Below are 10,442 nucleotides of genomic sequence, written 5' to 3'. Positions count from 1 at the left end.
CTGTTCCTCTGTTCTTCAGATCCTTCGAGTGAAAAAATAGATTCTGGGACTTTGGGGATTTGGGAGTTTTGGGTTAGCAATCAAAATCTGGGTATTTTTGGTTTAAAAATGGATTTGGGGATTTGGGAATTGAGGAGTTAGGACATGGGTTTCATATAATCACCTGTTCTTCAGATCCTTCGTTCACCCACGATTTGGAATTTTTGGTTAGCAAAGAGCTAGTTTGCAGAAGTTACCGTCTGAGAGCCCTTGGAATTGAAGTGTCGACTGGGAATCTGGCAATTTTAATTTCCCTATTATAATTATTAAAATAAAATATATAATAAATAAAAGAAAAAGGGGGTTATATTGGCGGGTTTAGTATAATTTAGGGGGGAAAACGAGGAGGGAACAAAATACCCGTTCCAATATTATACAAAATTCTAAAACCGTTACTACAACTAGGGTTATTGGGACGGTTCATGCAACCGTTCCTATAAAAAACACCTATGGTAACGGTTCAGTGTCAACTGGAACGGTTTGGTATCTAAAGTGTGCCAATTGCATCCAATTCTATTGTAACGGTTGTAACCGTTACCGTCTCTATTCTATTGCCATGGTTTTATAACCGTTGCCAGAACAACTGTTCCCATAGGCCTATTTTCTGGTAGTGGTTTCAGATGATTTTCTTGAAGTCGACCATAAATTCTAACGCGTCGACAGTTTCAGATTATCGCGGCTTCACCAAAACTTTTGTATCTTGATGCTGGAATTTCAGAATTAAAAACTGTTTTGATTGCTAGAAACTAGACCCGGAGAGCTTCATTCTCACAAAATATTATGGCTCGAATCATGCTGAATATTTCTAGGAAATACTATGAACTCTTTTATTGAATCTGACACGCCTAGGCAGGTAACCTTCTTTCTTATAATTGTGTTCTTTTTGCTGTCTTCTTTTTGTAGGAAATGAAGATATCTTGGTCAATAATATTAGGCGCATATAGATGAAAATATTCATGGCAACAAATAGAAAGACAAATCTTCAATATAATATGGGAGGACAAATCCATGACAGCATATAGATGGATCAAATCCATGAAGAGGCCAACTCAGGTGCAAAGGGACTTAAAGTTCAAAGGGATTTAAACGTCCATCTTAAGATTGGAATTATGGAGCCTCAACTTGAAGACTTGGTGGACTTGCAGAGTTCAACTTGAAGACCGAAAAACATGAAGGTTTGACGAACTTGAAGATTTGATGGACTTTGACGCTTTAACTTGAAGAGCGTGGGTTTTTAAACTTCAACTTGAAGAATTAGCAGTCTTCAAGTTGTGTATTGGTGCACGGATTGCACGGGTTGTGGTATTGTGTTATTTGATTCTCCATGGTTATGGTCATACGCTTCGTGTATTCGGTTTCAAATTGCGTGTAATTGTTGATTTTGAGCATGGTGGCTTGAGGTGTTGCATCTGGACCGGTGTTTGGATAGGGTCACGCATTGTAGTGAAGTCATGTAGGGATATGGTCCATTGTTTTAGATTCATGTTTCTTGGTCCTACTATGTGTGATGGTTTCTTAGCATTGCGTTGTGGTTTTACATGTTGAGTTACGCGACAGTTCTCTCATTTGAGTCATCTTCCATTTTTGGGAGCATTTGAATTGTCGCGTATTGGTGCACGGATTGCACGGATTGTGGCCCTGGGTAGTATTGGTGTGGCATATTAGTAGAGTGGCTTGTAATTGATGAGATAAAGTCTTTGGGCCTGAAGTGAGTGCTATCAAATTTGATTACAGTATGAATGGAAGAATAATATCGGAAGTCGGCTTAGGACTTGGTTGGTTCCTGTCGGACGAGAGAGAACTTCATGACTTGTTGATCTGATGAGTGGTTATGAGTTTCTGCGTGTTTGTTTCATCATCGGCAGTGTACAAAGGTCTAGAATAAGATTTTAGTTGAAGGGTTTGTTATCGGTGTCGGGGTTGTTATCGAGCAGCTATTATAGTCGAAAGTTATTACTATAAGTATTTGAGTTATGTAGTATATCATGTGATTATGTCTTGGGTTATGGTTATGTCTTGATGCAACTTGTTCAGACTTATACAGTGTGTAGATGCGATATTCGGGTCTTATAGGAAATTCTGGATGATGGAAATTAGATTCTAAGGTTTATGGGCTAAGGTTGGATTAAGGAACTTCAGTTATGTTGTGTTGCCAGGCTTACATAGATTGGGTGACGTGGGATCACCCCCGAGTATGTGCACGGTAAGGTTACACGACGGTTTGACGGCTTTGGAACAATTCTTGGCACGTTCGAGGATGAATACATGTTTAAGTGGGGGAAAATGTAAAGACCCGACCGGTTGTTTTGATAATTTGCATTCCGTTCAGCTATTTGAAGTCTTGAGTAGCATCGTATGATGTATTATGACTCGTGTGAATCGTCTGTTTTGATTTTCAGGTTATTCAGAATCGACTTGGAAGAATGATTCTCAACTAGGAAGCTTTAAAGCTGGAAGATTGACCAAGTTTGACTTTTTAGTGTTTGACCTCGAATTGGAGATTTTATGGTTCCGCTAGGTCCGGATGGTGATTTTGGACTCGGGCGTACCCGAATTTGCATTTGGATATTTCTAGAAGGTTTCGGCACTAATTGGCAAAAATTGAAAATTTGAAGGTTTGGAAAGTTCATAAGTTTGAACGAGAGTTGAATTTGAGGATATCGAATTCGGATTGCAGTTCAGGCAAAGTGAACAGCTTCAATACGTCATTTGGGACTTGTGTGCGAAATTTGTTTATTCCAAGTTGATTTGATATATTTCGGCACGAGTTTTGGAAGTTGAAAAGTTCAAAGTTTATTAAGTTCGATTTGAGGTACGATTCGTGGTTTCAATTTTGTTATGTGTTATTAGAGGCATCTAGTAGGTCCGTCTTGTGTTTCAGGACTTGTTGGTATGTTTGGAGGGGGTCCCGGGGAGTTCGGGCGTGTTTCAGATTGATTTCGAACCGTTTACCTTTATTTTTGCTTTGCTGGTTCTGCTGAGTTATGGGCATTTGGTTTTCTTAATCGGGATCGCGATTGCGTAGGGTAGTTTGATGGATGGGGAGAAGTTTTTCATCCCGTTTGCGAGTCCTCGGATGCGTTCGCGTAGGTTGCTGCAGAGTGAGCATCGCGTTCGCGCAAGTGTGCACGCGTTCGCATAGTGAGTTGAGCTGAGCTGGGTAGAGGTTGGGTCCTTCTTCGCATCCGCAGTGTTAGTTATGCGATCACGTTGAGTGTATGTGGAGGCAGTGTTGTTGTTCATCGCGATCGCTGAGGTTCATTTGCGATCGCGTAGTGCATTTTCTGGGGCAGTGCACTTTCTTCTTCGCGATCGCGTGGGTATTTCCGCAATTGCTACTCATTAATTTGCCAGTGATTATAAAGTACTCTATTTCGGAGGTTTCGGTTTTTTTTTTTTTTGCATATTTGGCCTTATGGAGCTCAGATAGGAGCGATTTTTTAAGCGATTTTCACCCCGTGGATTGGCGTAAGTGTTCTACACTCGGTTCTGGTTATATTTCACGAATCTATCTTCATTTTTGGCAATTGGTTGATGAATTTAAAGAGGAAAATGGGGGGGTTTTGTCTAAAATTTCATAAAGTGCATTTTTGAGTTTTGAACACCGATCCGAAGTCGGATTTGAGTGAAACTAGTATGGTTTGACTCGTAATTGAATAGGTTATCAAAATTTTGTGAGTTTCATCGGGTTCTGAGGCGCAGGCTAGATTTGACTTTTTGGTTGATTTTGGGCTTTTAATTATAAATTCGACCTTATTCGATTGGATTTATTTTCTTTAGCATTATTTAATGTACTTGAGTTACTTTTGGCTAGTTTTGAGCTGTTCCGAGATCGGTACGCGCGAGATGGCATTTTTAAAGCATCACTTGACTTACTCGGTATTGGATTTGGCTTGTTCGAGGTAAGTGACACTTCTAAACTTGGTGCTGAGGGTATGAAATCCCAAATTACACGTTATGTGTTTGGTGTTGAAGTGACGCACATGCTAGGTGACGGGAGTGCACTGTGTGAATTGTGACTCAGTTATGTCTGTGTTACTGTGTAGTTACCTGATCTTAACCATGAAATCTCTACGTATAAGAGATATTGAGCTGTGATCCATTTTAGAAACCATGTCTAGGCTACATGCTTATCCTGTTGGGACCCGCTGAGGTTATTTCCGCTGTTGAGTTATCCGCTTACATAGCAATTACATACTCAGTCATAAGCATTCATATGCATATCATATCTCAGTCACTGCTGCCATTTATTGATATATCACATCTTTATTTTTGGGTTGATCTTCGTGACATTGTGAGCCCGTGAGACTTGAGAGATTGATGGTTGAGTGAGGCCCGATAGCCTGATTGTGAGGATATTTATGGGATAGGGCTGCGCGCCACAACATATTTTATTGATTTATTCCATGATTGGATGATTATAGCGCTTGGGCTGAAGGAGCCACTCCGGAGTCCGCCCATTCCCAATGAGAGCAGGTACCTACTGAGTGCGAGTGCGAGTACCAAGAGCGAGTGCTGAGTGACTGTGAGGACTGAGTGACTCGGAGGACTGAGTGAATTGATACTCTGGGAGTATGCAAATGGTTTATTCACTGAGTTGTATCGCATTCGACATGCACACTTGACATACAAGCATAGAGATGCATTTTCCTCATACTTTACGTATTGCGTCATTAATGACTTCACATACATATTGACATGTAGGGATAGGATGTATTTTTCTCATGCTATCTGAAAATAAAATATTTTATTTATTGTTGAAAGGTTTTTTGGGAAAATCATAGTTTTCAAACTTACTCATAGTTTGGTAATTTCGGTAAAAGATTTGGGTTTTCACTGATATATTTGAAAATCATGCCTATTTTCTAGAACTGTGAACGAGCTGAGTATTTTATCTCTGAGTCACTTCCTTTATCACTTTTATTATGTTGTTATGAACTGTTGTTGGCTATTGGTGTTGGATTCCGACCTTTGATCCACGCCGTCACTAATTTCAACTTAAGGTTAGGTTTGTTACTTATTGAGTACATGGGATCGGTTTTACTCATACTACACTTCTGCATCTTGCGTGCAGATGTTGGATGCTGACGTTGCTGTGTATAGCAGGAGCTGGACTTGAAGACATACCTACTTTCCGATCATAGATGCCTCTTGATCTTTGTAGCTTTAGAATTTCGATGTGTTCATGTATATTTCAACATATGTATTTTTATTTCATACCGGCTTTGTAAATTCTAAATATTAGAAGCTCATAATTTGTATTAGCTGTCCTTGGGAAATTCATTGTAAAAAAGCATATGTATTATCATTTCCTCTTTTAATAAATCTCATTAAATTGGTTAGTTGTTCATTGGCTTACCTAGCAGGTTGGGATAGGTGCCATCACGACTAGTTGGATTTTGGGTCGTGACAGCGACACGACCCAAACACATCTGAAACACACCCGAGTCCATCGGACCCAGTCTAATCACACAAACCAGTCCCAAAAGATTATACGAACCTACTCAAGACCTTAAATTACACCAAACAACATCAAAACTATGAATCACACATCAATTCAAGCCTAATGAACTAGTGAACTTTTAAACTTCTAAAACGCATGCCGAACCTTACCAAATCAACTCGGAATGACCTCAAACTTTGCATGCAAGTCCCAAATGACACAATGGACCTATAACAACTCTCGGAATTGCAATCCAGATCCGATATCAATAAAGTCAACTCTCGGTCAAACCTATCAACCTTCTAAACCTTCAATATTCTAACTTTTACCAAAAAGCATCAAATCAACCCACGAACCTCCAAATCCAAATCCGGACACACACCTAGCTCCAAAATTATCATCCGGGCCTAACGAAACTTTCAAAACTCCGATCCGAGATCGTTTACTCAAAAGTCAAACCTTGGTCAACTCTTCCAACTTAAAGCTTCTGAATTGAGAATTATTCTTCCAAACCAACTCTGATCTTCCCGAAAATCTAATCTGACAACACTTGGAAGTCTTAAAACATGAAATGAATCTACTCAAGGTCTCAAATCGTCAAATGACATTTTAGAGCTTAAAACAACCGGTCGGGTCGTTACACTCAACAAATAAGCTTTCCTCGGACAACGTTCCTTTGTAAAGGAGGAAAATTCAAAGTTTTATTTTTCCCTCCGTTTACTATTCACATTATATTTAAACTAAAAACCCAACAGATCACGGTGGAAGATGAAATTTTGAGGATAAGTCATGAGAGCAATGGGAATGAGTTTCGGTAATCAACCAGTTAATTATAATATACTACAAAAATGATATTGTAGTTCCTGAAGATGCCAATTTATGAAATCAAGATCGAGATAAGAGATGATTAAAGATATATCAAGTAAATTTAATCATTAAAGGTTCAAGATGTTATCCACGATACATTGTAGCAATTCTAAAATTATGCGCTTTTTGTTTCATTTCAACAGAAAATAAACTTGTAACTCTGTTTTTGTTCTTGCTTTTATAGTTCATCAAGACGATTAATATTATTCTTTGACGATCAAAAAGAAGGAAAAGAATAAATACATAAATAGAAGTTTTTAGTATATGCTACACTTAGAGAATCATGTATTAAAACCATGTATATACGTATATCTATAAATAAAAAATTTCCTTTAAATCTCATTTCCTTTTCACCATTTTAAAAGAAAATCTTCTAATTCATCTAAGCTCTAATTCAATTAAACTGTTTTATTTGGAATGTAGCCAAGATAGAATCATTTTGTATGGAAATTCATTAAAAAAGTAATAACTCTTCGATCTCTATCTCGATTAGATTATTTCAAAATTCACTAATTTGTGTTACAATACTTTACTAGTTAAAGAATATAAGAGTTACACGGACACCAACATTTTCAAAGGTACAACATTGCTGATCAGCTCAGTCTTAACAGTCTGGTGTCTTTTAGCACATGAATCAAACAAAAAACTCAGACGCCATCCAATTTTGATTTTCTTTTTCTTAATTTCTTTGTTTTAATTGGTCATGTTGTAAACATGTCTCACATTTATTTGTGGCAATTGAAACATTTAAAAGTGCATATAGACGAAACGGAGATAGGTCTGAATCCTTTCTGGTTCTGGACACGCTTTCATATAAGTAAGACTCTTATTGTTGCCATATGGGGGGCTATTCATATTTATTCAATTCGAACAAAGTTAACTAAAACACACGTTATGTTTATGGGTGACTATTCATATGTAGTGGAAATGCAAAATTCTACCGACCCACTCATAATTATTCAATTCTTAACTAAACCCACGTTTGTCCCATCCTTGTTAATTTTAATCCATATTTTTGTCTTCATTAGTGCAAAAGCAAAATTCAACGCTGCAATTTAATAACTAAACACTCACAATCATTAGCTTTTTTTGGTCTTTGCTCTTATACTTTTTTATTATTATATCCTTCCCTTGTGAATCATATGAAAGTTAATAGTACCGCAAATAATTAAATCATAAGAAAGCCTTCTTAAAGTGGGGCCACCCCATGTCGTGAAACAAATCATGGGAATGTACTAAGTTGTTTCTCAATTATAAATAGCAGGTTAAAGATCTCATCACTGCAACAGGTCCAAAAATCCAATCCTTACTAGAAGAAGACCTTCAGCCTGAGTAGCAGACCACTCCAACTTAGTATCCAAATCGCTTGAAAAAAAGTATGGAACATCATGGATTAAGCACCACTACGAGGAGAATCCTCCTGCTGATTAACTGTTTAATACTAGCTGTAGGTATTTGCGGTGGCCCTCTAATGATGCGTTTATATTATGTCGAGGGAGGTTCAAGAGTATGGTTTAGCAGTTGGTTACAAACTGCCGGATGGCCATTCACCCTTATACCTCTTGCCATCCTATACTTCTATCGTCGAAAAACCGAAGGCACTAATGCCAAGTATTACATGATAACACCCCGAATTTTCATCGCATCTTTCATCATTGGCATTGTCACTGGTCTTGATGATTTTCTTTATTCGTGGGGCGGGTCAAAACTTCCCGTATCAACCTCTTCACTTCTCCTTGCTGCTCAACTTGCCTTCACGGCAATAGGTGCTTTCTTCATAGTGAAGCTGAAGTTCACACCCTACTCAATCAATGCAGTAGTTCTGCTGACACTTGGTGCTGTTTTATTAGGTGTTCGATCTAATGGTGATCGGCCAGAGGGTGTGACAAGTAAAGCCTATATTATTGGTTTCATGATGACACTTCTGGCAGCAGCTTTATATGGAGTCATTTTGCCTTGTATTGAGTTGATTTACTTGAAGGCAAAGCAAGCTATTACTGCTACGTTAGTATTGGAGATTCAAATGGTCATGTGTTTTGCTGCTACTGCTTTTTGCACGGTAGGAATGATCGCCAATAATGACTTTCAGGTATTTTTTTTCACCTTAAACTCATCAGTATCCAAGCATTTTACTCCATGTTGCAGTTTATGTTACACTATTCTTTTGTGGGTTTAAATACTATACATCCTCAAGTTAAATTTGTTTACAGAATCGCGTCATTTACAAGAAAATTAGAGGTAAATTTTATGATATATTAATTGATAACTTGATAGCAATATATATAGATAACCTATAAAAAGAACTTTACAGTCTGTTTCAAATTAACCCACACAGTTCTGCATTTGAAAAGTATTTAACATTAAATTTCTCGTTTCACCCATAATAAGAAGATTTTTATAACTACAGAATGTTATACAAGTTTAAAAGTTGTAAAGACAAACAAATATTATATAACATGTTTAAGACCGAAATGTCGTAAATCTAGTTTTTTTTCTTAAATTTCGTGACAAGATAAATTAAATTGAAACGGAAAGGCTAACATATTTCTCCCATTTGGAAACTTTGGAAACAATCAATTAATAGTCCATCTTTTAGGATTTCTAATATTCGTTGGAAACTTTAATATTTTTCACTCGTTTACTTCGTCTTATTTCACTTCCCGTAAAGTTTTCTGGTCTTAATGACAAGAGGTAGAACAAAAGCTTGTGATGAATTGTGAACATGGGTTGAAAAACTTTTGTCATGGAATACATTTTTTAAATTTGGAATACACATCGATAACGTGGGTTTGGTTTGATTGGAATATTTTACGTACATTACGTGCTAATTAAATTAGGATATGTCAGAAGTATTTGAAAACTGGAGCAGTAGTAGATTCGAACATATCTGCCTGAAAATGTTGTACCATAGATACATTCTCGGTTTAATTTTGTTATAGCTACAGACAATCTTTTTAAAGAACTATCAAGGATTAAGATATTGATTGAAATTTGCAGGCAATATCAAGGGAGGCAAAACAATTTAATCTTGGAGAAGTTAGATATTATACAGTGATAGTATGGACTACTATTATTTGGCAGTGCTTCTTTGTGGGTGTCATTGGAGTCATTTACTGCTCTTCTTCTTTAATGTCTGGGGTTATGATCGCAGTTTTACTTCCTGTTACTGAGGTATTAGCTGTAGTTTTCTTTAGGGAAAATTTTTCAGGTGAAAAGGGCCTTGCGCTTTTCCTTTCTCTTTGGGGTTTCGTCTCATACTTTTATGGAGAGTTCAGACAAACAAAGAAGCAGAAGAACAAAAGTCCAAAAACTGAGATGGCAACAACGCACATTGAGTCTGTTTGATTTACTATTCATAGTTATATATTTAAGGATTTTTTATTTTTTTTTTAATAGAAAATAATGTACGTCTTTTCCTTTCATTGCATCTTTCATTATATGTTTATAGAAGGGTCTCTTTTTTTTGAAAATTTCTGATGTTTCTCTTAAATCTGTAATACAATACATAAAAGATTTGCAGTTGCCAGTAAATTTTTGATCTTCATGACTAATTCAAAGGTACGATTTTTGCATGACAATAAGTCAATAATTATCTGCAAAGCTAGCGACTACTACTATGGGGTCATGGCCGATGCAATCGTGGGGAAGTTCTGGAGAAATAGGCCACAAATAGAGATGACTCAGTCGGGAATCTGCCAAAAACGTCTCTGTAAAAGATAATGCTATTGTTGGAGTCTATGACTTACGACTATTTGTTTCTTATTACTCCGATTAAGATAATAAATTTGTATGGTACAATCGGTCTTTAAAACTTAAAGGGCAAATTGTGTGGTTGGAAAAATAGACTCCGAATTTCAAACCGAATTAGGATACCCCCATAGTTCCAGTTTGGGTGCTTTTACCTGAATTGCCTTTTCACTGCCATATATGGCACTATATCAAGCAAATTGTTGGTCCTACAAGAACACCACTTTTCATGGACATGGCCACAGACCACCTAGGGTGGCAAAGGTTTCAAGTGGAGGTTGACCTTGCTAAGCCGAAACTAAACTTTGTCTGGTTGGCTGGAAAGATGTAACGACCCGGCCGGTCG

The 10,442-nt window shown here is 37.3% G+C and overlaps 1 protein-coding gene across 1 annotated transcript; it reads left to right on the top strand.

The window, feature by feature from the left end:
* The first annotated feature begins 7,635 nt into the window (after nt 1–7,635).
* LOC109238850 (purine permease 1-like) lies at nt 7,636–9,887 on the top strand. The gene is made up of 2 exons (XM_019405329.1): nt 7,636–8,438; nt 9,347–9,887. The coding sequence occupies exons 1-2, from the start codon at nt 7,728–7,730 to the stop codon at nt 9,692–9,694; spliced, it is 1,059 nt and encodes a 352-aa protein (XP_019260874.1). The 5' UTR covers nt 7,636–7,727; the 3' UTR covers nt 9,695–9,887.
* The last annotated feature ends 555 nt before the right edge of the window (nt 9,888–10,442 follow it).

This window comes from Nicotiana attenuata, unplaced genomic scaffold (genome assembly GCF_001879085.1).
Source record: "Nicotiana attenuata strain UT unplaced genomic scaffold, NIATTr2, whole genome shotgun sequence".
Taxonomy (NCBI): domain Eukaryota; kingdom Viridiplantae; phylum Streptophyta; class Magnoliopsida; order Solanales; family Solanaceae; genus Nicotiana; species Nicotiana attenuata.
This window is presented reverse-complemented; position numbering and strand designations above follow the sequence as displayed.